At 35.2% G+C, this 17,244-nt stretch overlaps 1 protein-coding gene across 1 annotated transcript; it reads right to left on the bottom strand.

The window, feature by feature from the left end:
* Positions 1 to 107: 107 nt before the first annotated feature.
* tmem64 (transmembrane protein 64) lies at positions 108 to 13,049 on the bottom strand. The gene is made up of 3 exons (XM_051137134.1): positions 11,628 to 13,049; positions 4,749 to 4,904; positions 108 to 2,711 (listed from the first exon to the last, which is right to left on the bottom strand). Exons 1-3 carry the CDS (start codon positions 12,321 to 12,323, stop codon positions 2,526 to 2,528), a joined length of 1,038 nt encoding a protein of 345 aa, XP_050993091.1. The 5' UTR covers positions 12,324 to 13,049; the 3' UTR covers positions 108 to 2,525.
* Between the last annotated feature and the right edge of the window lie 4,195 nt (positions 13,050 to 17,244).

Raw genomic sequence — 17,244 nt, 5'->3', positions numbered from 1 at the left:
AATATCAGATTAAGGTTTGCCAAGAACCTCACAAAACCCCTTATACGCACTGTTGCATATCCCACTGTCATCTAAACTGGAAAAATAAGACAAAGCACTGACACACATCCTCAAATTGTCATTTATTTTTAATTTGTTGTTCGATTTTGATTCTATTTGCATTTGACATCCCAAGAATCTTCTGTTTTTCAGTTACCGCAATCCCACGCCTGCTCGAATTAGAGTCTGAACACACCGCAGGCAAGTGTCCCGTTTCAACGTCTTAGGCAGCAAGAGGTACAAGGCAGGTTGACATCGTAACACAAGACCAGGATTGTTGGATCTCTACAATGTAACTCAGATGGTGAGTCAGCATGTTCAGTTATTTATTGCTAAATTCAGAAAACAGAGGGCCTATTCCATTTCCTTGAAAAACAAAACAACATTCATCCCATTTTTAAGTTAAGGAATGTGTCCATTTGTGCAGTTCCACCTGCACTTTTCAAAACAAATGTAACAACTTGTCTATTAGAAAATCTATTTGCACACTCTCCATGTAAGAAAAAAACAAGATGGTGTAGATCACGTTGTAGTAAAATTGCAATATTAATAATTCGAGCCCTTGTCAGCATTTCACTCAGACTCTACAGTCTAAGTAGCAGCAAAACTATAACTGGAAACAGAGTAAATATAAAGTAAAATGAGATGTTTTTTAGGAATGAGCAGCGCTAGTGTTCCACTGATTGTCAGATTATGGTGACGCTCTAGTGTTGATGCTGTAAACCAAACGACGAGTCTCAAATGACTCTTAGAATGAAGTCACTACCGACCGAGTGTACGTTTCACTTACGGAGAAATCCATCATGTGTTTCTTACTTGGATAAAAAGCTTGTGATGCAAAATCAAAGTCTGATTTATAGCATGAATGGCTGGATTTACAGTATAATTTCATGTTGTAGAGTATGGGTGAATACAATGAGAAGACAACAAACAAAGCACCAGGACTGCGTAAAACACCCCGCATGGAGGGATTTCACATTCCCGGTGTGGAAGCTGTAAGTTCACCGTGGCTCTGAGCTCGTTAACACAAGCCTGTGCTAAATTATATAGCCGGGACCCAAATACGTCAGTCAATGCTCAGGAGTCTTTTGTTTCTAATTAGGTGAATCTCTAAGGAGGGAACGACAGACATTACCATGACCGGAGTCTTGTAAAAACATTTTAGTTGTAGTTTGCAGTTTTTGTCAGTTTGCTATTTCTAGCGTGCTCATTGTGAGGGAACTGTGCTGTGGAGGCTTTGAGCTGATTTTCACCGGTGTGCATTTTTTTGAGAAAAACTGCGAAAATGCATTGTAGGCAATTGCGAGTTATTTTAGCACAGTGCCAACAACACATTAAACTAACATTGAACTTTAGCATTCATTATGTAAGAATAATAATAATAATAATAATAATGTACTAACATTACCAATGCTTCCCTTTTATATATATTTCAACCTAATTTGGGAAAAAAATATTTATATAAATACATATTTATACAAATGTATTATGTATTCTATATATATATATATATATATATATATATATATATATTCAGAATAATTACTTTTCCCCACTTTTCAGCATTTAGTTTTTATCTTCTCGTTCTCAGTTTGTTAAATCCCATATGTGCAAATGTTTCTAACAATGAATAAATTAACAAAAGATGTCAAAAAATGCTAACAGCCCTATAATAAAGCATTTGGTTAAATAATACAAGAAAGAAGGCAAAGAATTTCAGTCCTCTCAATATGAGAATGAGAAATCGAACACGTACGATCATACCGCTGAGCTAATCATGCTGTACTACAGTTTCTTGGCAGGACATCCTTAAATATCCAGCTAAGAAAATTTCCTTCCCTCCCATCTGTTCCTTACAAAACTGCAGAGTAGCAAAAGTGTTCCCAGTTTGGCAAAAGCCGACAATTGTACGCAGGTGGTACGAACTGATAATATTTTTTCTTAGTCTAGACATAATACGAAAAGAAACGATCCATCAAGCAATACTTTTAGATGAATTAAAAAAAAAAAAAAAAAGTATAAAAGAAACTAAACAATTCTTCATATTTATATATAAACAAAAAAAGAAAAATCTTAAGCATATTAACCTGATATATTAGTTGGGCCCTCTTTAATAACTAACTACAATTCTATAACATCTGCTTGAATTAATTTACCCATTTCATGCTTTAGACCTCCTATAAAGTTTTAGCATTTTATATTAGTATCATAAAAAAGAACTTTAAAAAGAAAACCGCAAAAACAAACATCTCAAGTCAATCTTATAAACCTCTCATATAATACTGGCCCAGGGTCCCAATCTTTGGGCAATGTTTCCATCAAAGTCTTGTTACGGGCTCTTCGGCTCTTTGACAGTCCAGTGCTGCTCCACATCAGACCTCCATCATAACTAGAACAGCTGGCTGGGACTGTAGCAGCTCCCAAGACTCCCTGACGCTACCGAGACAGATCTCCACCCAGCTAGAAATGTTCATAAAACACGCTGATCAGACCACGTTGATCCCTCCTCCCGCGGCAGCCCGTTTGCTGCAGTAGGTCGCGCCGGCGTGGTTGGCCGCTCCGCCGTTCATGTACGACGTCTTTAGCTCCAACTGGCAGGCTGCGATGGCGGCGTTCAGTTCCACTTGTGCTCGATGTACAACGTAAAACATCAGGCCTATGCTGATAAAGATCTGATGAGAGGAACAGAGAGAGAGAGAGAGAGAGAGAGAGAGAGAGAGAGAGAGAGAGTGAGTCACTGGGCGGATCTGCTGACTGAGCTGGACGATGGTGATGATGTAAAGATCCAGATGATATGACTTATTCAGTGCGGTTGTAAATTTAAGCAATAATTCCTTGGCTGATATATCTAGACATCCTGTTTCAGTCAAGAATTTGTTACTGGCATCTAACTTTACTACACACAAGAGCGCAAATGCAAAATAAGAGCAGTTTTGGTCAGAGCTCTGCCAATGACCATCTATAATTATGGTTTACTACAGAGTCCACAAGAATCTAGACTAGACATAAATATTTCATTTCCTCATGCGTTTACATATCCGTTGCAGAATCTGCAAGAAGTTTACCACTTAAAAAAAATCTATAATAATATATTTTAGTTTTAGCCCAGGAGAAGACATACACTAACAGTCAAAAGTTTTTGAACAGTAGGATTTGTGATGTTTTTGCTGCTCACCAAGCCTGCATTTATTTGATCTAAGATACAGCAAAAACAGTAAAATGTTGAAATATTTTTACTATTTAAAATCATCGTTCTCTATTTGAATGTATTTTAAAATTAATTTATTCCTGTGATTTCAAAGCTGAATTTTAAGCATCATTACTCCAGTCACACAATCCTTCAGAAATCATTCGAATATTCTGCTTTGCGGCTTGAAAAACAGAAAAAAACCCAACAATATTTATTATTATTATTATTATTGTTGTTGTTGTTGAAAACAGCTGAGTAGATTTTTTTCAGGTTCCTTTGATAAATAGGAGGTTCAGAAAAACAGCATTTATCTAAAATAGAAATCTTTTGTAATATTAAAAATGTCTATCACCACCTTTGATCAATTTTAAGCATCCTTGCTAAATGAAAGTGTTAAATTTATATATATTTTTTTTTCCTCAAAAAAAAAAAAAAAAAAAAAAAAAAAAAAAAAAAAAAAAAAAACAACCTGACTCCAAGCTTTTGAATGGTATAGTGTATAATGTTACAAAAATGTTTTATTTCAGATAAATGCTGATCTTTGGATCTTTCTATTTATCATAGAATACTGAAAAAAATAAATTGAAATAAATTAAAAAAAATAATAATAATAAACAAATTTTCTTGAACAGCAAATCACAATATTGGAATGATTTCTGAAGGATCATGTGACTAGAGAAATTATGCTAAAAAAATAATAATAATAATACATTTAAAAAATGTACTATTTAAACTATTTAAAAATAAATTTAATTTTAAAATATTTTTAAGTAGAAAACAGTTATTTTAAATATTAAAAATATTTCAAAATTGTTTTTGCTGTACTTAAGGTCTAAAAATCTTACGGTTCAAAAACATTTGACTGGTCAGGTAGATAACACAACATGTACAAATATATTCTACAATACAAAAAAATGAAATTATACAAATTATCTGGTTCAAAAGTTTGTGCACAACCTTGAATTTGAATATGGCAGTCTTTTGCATTAATCATGGTTTATAGCCTGTTGTGATTGTCGTCTATGATCTCATTTGTTCAAGTGGCAAATTCTGATCTAAACGCCACTGAGCATTCAAGTGAATTCTGAGAATTCAAATATGCAAAGCATACTTGGAAAACAAAGAACTTCACAAAACAATGAGCAGCTTCAGGGAGGCAACATTTTATTGTGTACTACAAATTGTGCATGCTAATAAACATGTTGAACGGTAATAAAGTGAAAGATCATTAGTGTTGCGATCGGTATTGTATAAAGCTCTATAAATAAATGTGACAAACTAAACGTAACATGAGGAAAATAAAATAAAAAACACTGGTGATGCTCCTCATTTGCAAGCTGCTTTGAATAAAAGTGCATGCTAAAATGCAGTCTTGGAGCTAAATGTCAACGCAAACTACTTTTGACAATTCTTCTTTTAATTAATATAACTTCTTATAATGCATGGAGTATGTAAACGTATGAGCACAACTGTGCATACAGGGTTCTTGCTGGTTTCCTTTTTGTTTGTGGAGGTTTACCTGTAGACTGAACACGAAGTATCCGCTGACGCTCTGTTCTGCGATCACGTCCTCCATTGTGCGCAGGGTGGTGCCCAGATATGAGTTAAGGAGTTGTGTTGGGAGAAGTCCCACTGAGGAAGCCACTAAATAATTTGGCAAGGACACATCTGTGATCTGTCAAAGAGAACGACAACTATATTTGGTCATAGAGTTGGTCACAGAGTTAATCAGAGTGTTTTCACCATCTGCAAGAATGTGTCATCAGCCTCATTTAGCCCATCACTGTCCTTCATATGCTAACTGGACTTTTCTAGCTGCCTCTGATGCAATTAAAATAAAAACATTTTGATTTTGATCATTTTTCTTTTCTATATTAAGTATGTTGCCATGCCTGAAATTTTAAAAGCACTTAAAGGGAAATCTCACCCCCAAAAAAAAAAAAAAAAAAAAAAAAAATTACCCAATGATTTACTCACCCTCAAGCCATCCTAGATGTATATGACTTTCTTCTTCAAAGACAAATACAATCAGAGTTATAATAATTTAAAAAAAAATGGTGTTTTGTGGCTCTTATAATGGCAGTGAATGGGTGTTGAGATTTTGATGTCCAAGAAGTGCATCCATCCATCATAAAAAGTGCTCCACACAGCTTCGGGGGGTTAATGAAGGCCTTCTGAAGTTAATCGATGCGTTTGTGTAAGAAAAATATTGATATTTAAAACTTTATAAACCATAATCTCAAGCTTACGCTAACTGTTGTATCCATGCTCATGAGAGAGTGCCGTTTCCAGCAGATGTTTCCTCTTGACATGTAGTGAAACTCTTCAACATTTTTCTTCACAAATCCTTGTTTGTACTTCTAATTCGTGACCAGTGATTTGATTTGCTCTCTCCTCTACACTTCCGCATTCGTCATTGCGTTCACCTACGTCACCCGCTGGAACACCACTCTCTCGTGAACACACGTACAACAGTTAACAGAAACTAGAGATTGGGGTTTATAAAGTTTTAAATATGGATATCTTTCTTTTTCTTCTTTATTAACCCTCTGGAGCCATGTGGAGTACTTTTTATGATGGATGGATACACTTTACTGGATTTCAAAATCTCAACAGCCATTCAAGAGCCAGGACATTGTTTAATCTAACTCCGATTATATTCGTCTGAAAGAAGAAAGTCATATACAACTAGGATGGCTTGAGGGCGAGTAAATCATGAGGTAATTGTCATGTTTGGGTAAACTGTCTCTTTAGTTCATTTCACACATTTTACATCCCTAGTAATTTCAATTTTCTCCATGTAAATACAATGCAAAACACAGACTTTCACTGCATCACCTGTAGGATGTTTTACTGGTTGTATTACAATGCTTTTTTAAAAAAAAAATCTTTAAGCAGCGCTTCGGTCCTGTGCCAAGTCTGTTCAACTTTGAGCAAACACACCCTACATAAATGTATTAAAGCATCGTATAATTCAGTTGTATCACCTCTGGGTGTCGGTTGTAAAATATGGTGCAAAACTCTGTCTTTCGTTTATGAAGCATAATGTAAAACCCTTCTATTTTAGCTCATTAATAGACTGGTGAAGATGCAGGCATTGTTGGATTAGGGTTGCGTCAACCTATTAATATTCATGAACGAGATAAAAGATGCATCCTTGGTCTAAGAAGCGACTTCATTGTAAATGGCTGTGAAGCAATATTTTAAGGACGCATGCATTGTGTTGGGTTACCTACGTAACGCATCACATTCTGCTTCAGCAGAAAATGCAGGGCACATTGAAATACAGCCCCTTCTATAGGATGTGCTTACTGAGGGTGTGCGAAACATAATTCCAGTGTGACCTGTATAGTGCCGACATACATCATACCCTTGAGCTGTGAACTCTCTATTATGTAACAAAAGAAAGGTGAAATAAAACCAATTAGGGAGAACACAATTCGAGTCAGTGGCACTTATAGAGTCTGGCATTCACTTGCTTTCCAACTGTAGACTGATACAAACTCAATAATATCCTCATTGATATTGGGACTGTAAGTAGATGGTGGCAGCCAATTGGAGCAAGAGTACTGACTCACGGTATCAGGTTCAATCCCAAGTAAAGTAAACCTAAAACTGAAGTTACTGAGATGACCCTAGCGCTCGATCACTACACCGTCCTTCAGAAAGAACAGAGACTTACAGTTGCATTACAGTGTAATGTAGACTTGTTTGACTCAAAAGTGATGGCTAAATACGGTAACAGCAAATCATATTCTTCATGTAGGCATCAAGATGTGTAATTTTTATTCATATTTGAATTCATTTTTATTATGGGTGGGAATCTTTCAGTCCCTAACAATTCTATTCAAATCGATCAAGATTTGGTTAAAAAACGATTCATTATTCATTTTTCTATTTTTAATCACGATTCTCAGTTTTTCATCAATTTTTGTGTGCACACTGGACATCAAACACACCAGTCTATAGTATGGCCCTGACTCAAGAAATCAGTGTTTCCTATTAACTTCTTAATAAATCATTAAATATAATTTAAACATTTTACACTTCCCATTAGGGATGTGTCCTGATCTGATCATGCCATGTACAAAAAGGTAGTACCATGTACTATGAAACCCCTAAATACGAGATGTGAGGGAAAATATACATTTCAGTGCTTTCTTTTTTGCAATTATATCGTTGGGTAATTACACTGTATATAAACTGCGGGCATGGAGGAGCCTTTATTAATGTGCAGGGCATTGATTTTTAAATTGCGCACTCGTGTTTTGCTTTCACTAGGGCTGTTCGATTCCCAAAAATTTTGATTCCAGAACCAGGAATTGGAATCGATGGGATTTGATTCCAAGGATCGATTCCTCACTGTGGTTTTTGATTCTTTTTCGATTCTTGTTTTCTAGATTGGAGGAACCTAATTTCGCCATGACTGTATAAAGGTTTTAGAAAGTAACCTTTTTTTTTTTTTTTTTTAGTTTTTCCTTCCCCATTGCTGTTGCTGTTTTGTTCTGACAACAACATGCTATTATTATTATTATTATTAAATTAACTAGAAAATCGATTTTTGAAATTTGTGATTCGATGCAAATTGCTAGAAGACTGAATCACGATTCATATGTGAATCGATTTTTCCCCCCCCACCTCTGCTATTTAATTATCACACTTTAAGTTGAATTCTCACTATTAACTTTTGCCTCATTAAACTCCTAATTTGCAGCTTATTAATAGTTAGTAAGGTAGTTGTTAAGTTTAGTTACTGGGTAGGATTAAGGGATGTAGAATATGGTCGTGCACATAAGGGTCAATTTTTTTGAATGTTTGTCTTATTTTAAGTAACGCAAATGTTTTTATGGTTTTAGTTAATAACACTGTTCTAAAACAAGTTAAGAATTCAGTGTTTCTGATTTTACTGTGGTTTCATACATTTGTAAATCTGTAAGACTGCACAAAAATGGCCTTTTTTATTTTTTACTGGTCCTCTTTGCTGCATGAAAACAAAACCGCTATTCAAACATATAATTAATTATACACAGAAAGCAAGCAAAATGCCAATACTAGAACACTCCCATCCTGTCCGTTGTTAGTTTACACAATTTCACACGACAGTCTTGAGTCCAGACTGCTCACACACAGAGCTTTGGACTCGGTAGCCAAGCAACAGAATCAATATTTTATCACAGAATGTTTACGGCTTGTTGATTATAATGGGAGTATTCTAGTTGTCATATCATTTGCTTACAGTGTACATCGGGTGTTGTACAAAATACAAATCATGAATGCAAATGTATTAAATAACTCCCACTTTGGCTTTAAAGCTTTTTGCATGCCAGGAGATGCATCTTCAGCATCCAATAATATTCAACAGATAATATACAAAAGTTAACTGCTCAGATTTATAGCATTCACATACACAATGTTTCAAATGTTTAACTGCTGCGAAAATCTGATGATATTTACAATTAATTACTTCAGCTGTAAATGTAATTTCGATTATTTTCAATTAACTGTGCAGCTCTACATGTAAATGGAAAAAAAGAAAAAGAAATGAAAAAGCTCTGTTTAACATTAAAGCTGTTTGTTAACCTAGAAAATGACACAAATTCTTGCTGTAAGCAGGTGTTCAATGTTCACTTCCAGCACTCCAGAAACCCAGATATGATCAGTCAGTCACTGTCAGCAAGACTAACATGATCTGTCACGTGGAGGTAGCGCTAAACATTCCGGTTGTATTAAAAAAACATCTGCTTATAATCTTAATAAAAACACTTCAAAGGAGAAATACATTAACATATGAATCATCCAGTGAATAAGTTATGCGAATGTTGCAAACAATAGTCAAATATTTTCCAAAATGGCAGGCTACAGATCCACGAGTTCAAATCTAAAGCCAAACCAGCCGGAACGCCTGAAACGTCTAAGGATATCTCAGATCTAAATATATAAGCAGATGTAATCTTTCTTTGTTTTAAGCAGCAACTTCTGGGCAAACAGAAAAAAAACACAGCTTGCTGAATAATGACTAAACTAAATTGTTTACATAAAATTTAAATTTTATTAAAATCACATATAGAAGCCAAGAAAACTGTGTAACTTTTTTGTAAATTATTTAAATATTGCTGTATATTTACATGTGTCACCATGTATTTATCAAAAAAGTAAAAAAAATAAAAACTGGGTAGTAATTCTGCATAAAGCCAAAAATGCTGTTGCACGGCAGTGTGCATGTATCACTGTTCTTTACTGTCCTCTTGTCATTGTTAAAGGTTGCAGTTTCTTTCTCCTCATGTGTGTCAGCTAATTAAAAATGCATTATGTTGGTTGTGCAAAGTGTCTGAAGGTAATATTTCAGTGTACAAAGAGACCTGTCTTTATACCCTTGATCCTGCGTGAAGAGCGGTAATGTTTGATTTAAATCTGGTTCTGAGCTGAAGGTCTTAATTGTTTAATTCCAGCAAAGCTGGATAAAGCCACCTGGACATCCCTTAAAGATTAACAGCCACTTCAGTGCTATTAATCAGATACCATTGTGTGCTGCGTGTCTTTTTGCCAAACTAAAATAAATTAAATAAATTAATCAATTAAAGGTCACAAGTGCTTTGAAACTCGCAGCGTTATTCTATGTATCAACATAATTTCAACGGAAGCAAGAAGATAGGGTGGGACATATCAAGCAGTCCCGCCTCCTTTAAGTAGCCAATAGCATTTTTTTTTATTTCTCAGCTTGGTCCAAAGCCGTTGAGCTTAGAAAAGCTGCATTTGACAGCGTATGACAGTCACAATCTCATCCGTATTGCTATAAAATATACCATTCTTTGTAGAAGTCAATTGGGTTCAATATGTTTTACAGTCTGCGACTATTTGAGCATATGATCCACTCTGGGTCCATGCTATCATGTCTCTGGAGCGAAGCAGACTGTGTGCGCAACGCAGCATGAAACCACACTTAGTTCGCCCCAATGGAAAGCATATTTACACTGTCTACAACGTTTCCTATACCCTATATAGTGCACTACGTGCCATTCATTGTACAGAAACTACTAATTCCCTGAATAAGTGACCAATTTCAGCCACATTTTCTATTTATAGTATAGGGGGCGGGACACTTCAGATTTTAGAGAGCATTTGATTGGACAGAAAGTTTTATGAGAAGCTGGAATGTAGGGTGATGATATTAAAATTGTAAAAAAAAAAAAAAATTATAGACGATAAGTTTTGAATGCCATCTTGTAAATGTTATTTTGTCATTGTGTTGAAACACACTAGCTTACAAATAACTTTAAGGCTAACATTCATACTAAAAGCCAAAAAAAAAATTCTAATTTTGATTTTATCAGGACTTCAAAGAATACATAAATATAGAGAATAGTGCTGTGCAACGATTAATCATGATTAATCGCATCCAAAATAAAAAATTTTGTTTACATAATGCGTGTGTGTACTGTGTATATTTATGTATATATAAATACGCACATATAGTATATATTTAAAAAAATATTTACATGTATATACATGTATTTTTGTATAATATTATATATAAACAATATGTTTCTTAAATACATGCATGTGTATTTATATATACATAAATATACACACAATATCATGTAAACAAAGAACTTTTGGATGCGATTAATTGTGATTAACCGTTGCACAGCACTAATGGAAAATTATGTGTTTTGCTCCAGCAAAAATACGGTTTGTGAACGATCATTTTGTGACTTTTTATTATTATTATTATTTTTATTTTTATTTATTTATTTTCCGCTCAACATGGGGTTTCTCTTATTAGTGAGTATGTGTAAAACCCTAAATGGATTTCCAGCAGAACCCAGACTGCTGACCCAGACCTGCTTTTAATTAAAGGAGGAATGGATTTGTGACATTTCTTGATAACAACAAAGCTAGACCATTTTCTTTGTTTGGAACAATTTTCATTGGCAGAGAAGAAATATATAAACTAACTGGTGTCTGAAAGGTAAATTACTGAATATTAATTATCTGTTTAGCAAGTATAAAAGCAATATCACTCTTGCAATTGCTAGTGGAATACAGGGTTAACTAAAGCCATAAAAATAGTTCCTTCAAACTAAATAAACGTTAACTTAAAATATACATAATTCAAACTTATTATATTTCAGCTAGTTGCCAAAACACATTTCTCAAATTAATTTAGTTTAGCTTTAAGTACTAAAATAACTAAAACAATTTAAAACCAATTTAAAAAAAAGGAATAAAGACTACACAACAAACTTACTAAATCTCTGAAATGTCTAAAAACGCTAAACTATTATTCAACTTTGAAGCGACAGTACTTCATAAAAACATTTAAACATTGTTAATTCCTTTTTAAAATTGAGCACAATAACAATTATTTTAATAGCATAAATGGCCAAAACAGACTTACCGAGAAGACCGCGTTCTGGAGACCGAAAGGAATCGGCGTGAGTCTCGCTAAGGCCACAATTTTGAGTCCACTTCCACCCTCCACCACCCGAATAACCGCACTCAGTTGTTCACTGCTGCCGATCTTACTCAAAACCCAGTTCGTCAGCAATCGCTTACACACCACATGAGCGATGAAAGTCCCGATCAAAACGCCAACCATCACCAGTCCCATGCCCAACACAAACCCGTATAAATATCCCGCGGCCACGTTCAGCACGATGTACCCCCAACCGCAGGGGAAAGACACCGTGATCAAGCCCACTATGAAGAGCATGGCTCCCACAAAACTGTCCAAACTCTCCACCCACAGCAGCACATCCTTCAGGTACTGGCGCACAAGAGCCACCGATGAGAAACACACAGCTGTCAGGATACACGCCAGCAGGGCACTTTTAAAGCAACAGGTGGTAACGCAACACGGATGCCTGAATTCGGGAGTGAAGGACGCGCCGGTCTCGGTCAGACCCGCGGGGTCTGCCTCCGGTTTCCCTGCGCTCCCTCTCTCGTCAAAGACGTTACAGATCAAAATGTCGATCTTGTCGCATTCCAGTGAGTCCGGGGTCCGCTGCAGCCAGCGGTTCAGCTGGATGTGTCCTTTCCCCGCGGCGTGCTTCAGGGCTTTCAGCACACCCTGCACTGACCCGGAGCTCCACATCTTCACCCCGACTTCATATGACTCCGCTGGATTGATCGATTGGACGTCTAGTCCAAAATGTTGACCCCTGATTTTACGCGTTGCCAAACACGGGCTCCCCCGGCAAGGCGATCTCCCCGGATAGCGAAGACTAACAGTCCAGTGATTTCCAATCTAGTAATTTATCTCGGAAAAAATGTGGAGTCGTACCACTTCAAGGACTTGAGATGCAGCCGTGTCAGCTGTCGTTCACTTATAAACGCCATACTCTCCTTCCCAACATCAGAGGAATAAAATCCCTCTCAGACCGCTGCTGTCATTGCGTCTGGCGGATAAATCACACACGCTCAACTTTCCCGACTCCAGGCACAGCTCACTGCAGCACTCCCATCCAGGCTCCGGTCCAAAGTCCCGTCGCTCATGCAGCTCAACATGTCACATTTCGTAGCGCAGATGATCTCGGTTATAACAGCTGCGAATAGACGGTCGCCGCGTTTCCCGGACGGGTTGTTTACTTGCGCTCCGCGAGCTCTTGCACACATCAGTAAGGGATGTTTACGCCAAGCGTTATTCATACCACTGTTTGTTTCCCAGCATTCCGTGCGATATCGTCACGTGATCCCATCTGGCCCTTCCATGAGGGCACGTCACCGTGAGTATCGCGATAATGCACGACTGCTCTGACTGACCTGAAAATGCTATTTACTGTAACGTGTTAGTGTAGGCTGAAGTACATTCACTAATGGGATTGGGAATATTTCAGTCATGGTCGGATGGTAGTTTTGAATAAAACCAGTACACATAAATATGGATTTACTGGAAACACCGGTTTTTGGTGTTACTGAGTAAAACACACACATTGGACACTATTTGACTAGAGACTCTGAATAAAAAGTTCTGTTATATATACTACCAGTATTTTTTCATATACCAACCATTTGTAATGTTTTAAAGAAGTCTATTCTGCTCACCAAGCCTGCATTTATTTGATCCGAAGTACAGCAAAAACATTTTGAAATATTTGTACTATTTAAAATAACTGTTTTCTATTTCAGTGTATTTTAAAATGTAATTTATTCTGTTTTAAAGCTTATTGTCTTTCAGAAATCATTCTAATATGCTGATTTACTGCTTAAGAAACTTTTATTATTATTATGTTGATATGTTGTAGACCTTTTTCAGGTTTCTTTGATGAATAGAAAGTTCAGAAGGACAGCATTTATCTGAAATAGAGATCTTTTGTAACATAATGTTTCAAATATCAGTTTTGGTCAATGCAAAGCATCCTCGCTAAATAATAGTATTTATTTCTGTCATTTCTTTAAAAAAAAAATTATGCTGACTCAAAGTTTGGTATTTCAAAACTCAAAGAATGGTATAGTGTATAATGTTACAAAAGCCTTTTATTTCAGATAAATTCTGATTTTTGGATCTTTCTCTGTTTTAAATATTGATGATGATGAAGATGATGATAATAATAAATGTTTCTTGAACAGCAAATAAGTATCATATTAGAATTATTTCTGAAGGATCATGTGACACTGAAGACTGGAGTAATGATGCTGAAAATGTAGGTTTGATCACAGGAATAATATACATTTTAAAATATATTCAGTTAGAAAGCAGTTATTTTAAATAGCAAAAATATTTCACAATATTACTGCTTTTGCTGCAGAACAGAATTATTAAAAAAAAGAAGAAGACATAAAATCTTGCTGTCTAAAAATATTTATTTTTTATAGCAATATATGTATATATATATATATATATATATATATATATATATATATATATATATATTTTTTTTTTTTTTTTTTTTTTTTTTACCAAAACAGCTTCAGCAAATACAGGTGTTTTATTGTTTTATTTAAAATATGGTAAAATGTAATAATAGTTAACCAAAGATCTCCATAGTCTTATCAGTATTCAGATTTTGATATTTGACACCCTTTATTTTTAGAATAGATGTAGTTTGTAACGTTTGTAAAGCAAAAATACATCGTGGGGGAACAACAAACCTAATAAGACACTTAAAACACTATCATTTAGCTGAATATGCCCAGTTTGAAAAGGGGAAAGTGGCTAAAGCTAGCGCGCCGAGTCCAAGCCAAAGCTCGTCAGCCAAAAGTCAGCAGCCTGTACTATCCTTTATTGGGATGAGCATTGAGAAGACCAGAGCAATTACGAGGAAAATTATGGAATTCATGGCCCTTGATGACCAGCCGTTCTCCATAGTCGAAGACCACTTTTAAATTGTTTTGTTAAATTAATGTCTTGTATTGTAGAATGCACGCTCAGCACCGCCGAGACTTTAGCGCCATCGTTAAAACGAAACCGAAAGTAAACGCGCGCGCGCATTCAAAAGCAATTTTAATACCCCACGTTTAGAGAGCGACTCCCCAATGTGCGCAAATTAGTCTACATAACATATCTAGGCTGTAGGCTATAGGTTGTGTAGTTGTATTTAATACAACCTTAATATTCACTTGGTGCTCCTGAATTATATTTGGTGCTCCTAACTTTTTGAAGTTGGGAGCACCAGTGCTACCAAATAAAAAAGTTAATTTCGAGCCCTGATATGCTTTCATTACAGTTCTTTAAAAAAAATTCGGAATCGGCAAAAATCGGAATCGGCAGGTCACACTTACTGTAAAATCGGAAATCGGAATCGGCCAAGAAATTTGCAATCGATGCATCTCTAATATATATGTATATATATATATATATATATATATATATATATATATATATATATATATATATATACACATATTGTAGTGTTATTGTTCTTAGAGCTTGGGACAAACTAACTAAATGAATAAATAAAAAGAGATTTTGGTATACTTCAGAAACATATGACTACACTACACTATACTGTAGGTTTGGTCTAAATTATTAGCCAAACTGAACATGTTAAACATACAGTCTTTTTTATTTTCTGCAAAGATAGAAGCCATGTGTTGATTCTCATGCACAGCCAACTAAAAGATATGAGCATCATGACATCACAGAGCTGATCTGGTCAATCTGGTGTACAGTATCATTTCATTTTTTATAGCATCAAAGCCAATCTAAAAGCTTTAATTCTGACTAGCAATCACTGCTTTTCCTTTAGCAAATACAAATCTAGTTTGCTTTGTAAATTCACTTACAGACTGACGGGTTGACAAATCTTGGATCTTTTCTTTCCATCTTCTGTTTTAAAGTTCTTTCATCATTTTTCAAAGAGGCATTTTAGCTTATACAAATACACTTAAAGACTTAAAAAAAAAACAGCTTCAGCAAACGCATGGGTTTTGTTTAAAATATGGTAAAATGTAATAATAGCTAGCCAAAAATCTTCAGTCTTATCAGTGTTCATGATTTGGATATTTGACACCCTTTACCTTTAGAATAGATCTTGCCCTTTCTTGGAATGTTGTAATGCTGCCACATAAAAATAAAAATTATCTGTGTAGTTTGTATATTTTACAATTACAGATGAGTAACATATAATCATGAGAAGATAAGCACTGGTTCTCTACCAGATGAAGGTGCAGTGTCTGTTTTGCACTATGCTAGAATGAATCATAGAAGTTAAAAGGTGAAGATCTAGTGAGTGTAAAGTTATGGTGGCTTTGGACTTTACCCTGGTTTTGAAACCACTTTTGAATGACTTTATCAGTAGTTTATGTGAATATTATCAGACTGGAGAATGACTTGAGAGCACAGGGTTTGCATCAAAGCCATTCATTTAAGTATTACCTCACTGAGCAAACATCAGACCTGTCTGCCATGTCATTACAGATCGTCTGTGATTGTAGACATTGAGGGTTGTGGGCAACAGGTGGCTTTGTCCATAAGTGTATGAATGCAGAAACCTGACTCATCTGGCTTGCAGTACATTTATGTGCACTCAGCTCAAGGGTAATGGTTTGTTCTCTTTACACAGATTAAGAGTCTTTGTGTACTGGCTCTGGTTAAGGGGTTTCTGAATGACAGTTAGTCATAAACCACAGTCTTTTTATGTAGAGTTGCTTATTCAATTCAGTGTTAGTTTTTGTGGGTGTGTTTTTGTGTGATTTATCAGCTGTCCTGCTAATGAGCTTCAACTCATTGCTACCAAACTAATGTAACTTAATATTTCAAATTTACTGATTTTTAAAATAATCAGTGATTACTCTGATTCATTTGAAAATTGAAATGGTGCCAGGTAAAACTTTGGGACATGTTTTGTCACAAATCAGTTATTTCAATGTTCTTAGCATGTCTTACCACAAGATGTCGCTGCTGTTTCATCTTCAATTCACTGAAAGATTTTTCTTGCTTTCTGTCGTCTGTGAAGTTTACTTTATCATTTCACATTAATCAGGTTTACTATTACACTTTTCAAATGGTCAGAAGTTGTCTCTTTTTTATGTAAAAAAATGTGCACTGTGTGAACATAATCCTTCTTGCTAAAATGTATTTGCTATGATCACAGGAATAGTTTACGAATGTCATTATCAGAGCTGGGTAGTAACTGATATCATGTAATCTGGATTACATAATCAGATTCCATACATTCAGTACTTGTAATTAGATTAAATTACATTTTAAAATACTCGTAATCAGACTACTTTACTTTTTTTTATTGTTTACATAATTGCATATTTACACAGTAGCAATAAATTATTCATAATTTGTTGATTCTCCATAATTCCTCTTTTTTATATATTAAATTTTCCTTTCTAAAATAGCCTACCTTTTATATACATTCAGAAAGTCTTTAAGTTTTCTGGACATTCACACAAAGATCAGTCGTTATTCAGGTGGCGACACAGCATTTGACCAATGATTTACAAAAATCATTTCAGGTTTAAGAAGTGTTTCAAAATTGCATCAAATACTGACACATTGATTTTTATTTGAATTATCACTCTGTAAGTTATTTAAACATGTATTTCTATGCCTTTAGAAGGCT

Source organism: Labeo rohita, chromosome 19 (assembly GCF_022985175.1).
Source record: "Labeo rohita strain BAU-BD-2019 chromosome 19, IGBB_LRoh.1.0, whole genome shotgun sequence".
Classification (NCBI taxonomy): domain Eukaryota; kingdom Metazoa; phylum Chordata; class Actinopteri; order Cypriniformes; family Cyprinidae; genus Labeo; species Labeo rohita.
Note: the sequence above shows the minus strand (reverse complement) of the source record. Positions and strands in the feature narration are given on the sequence as shown.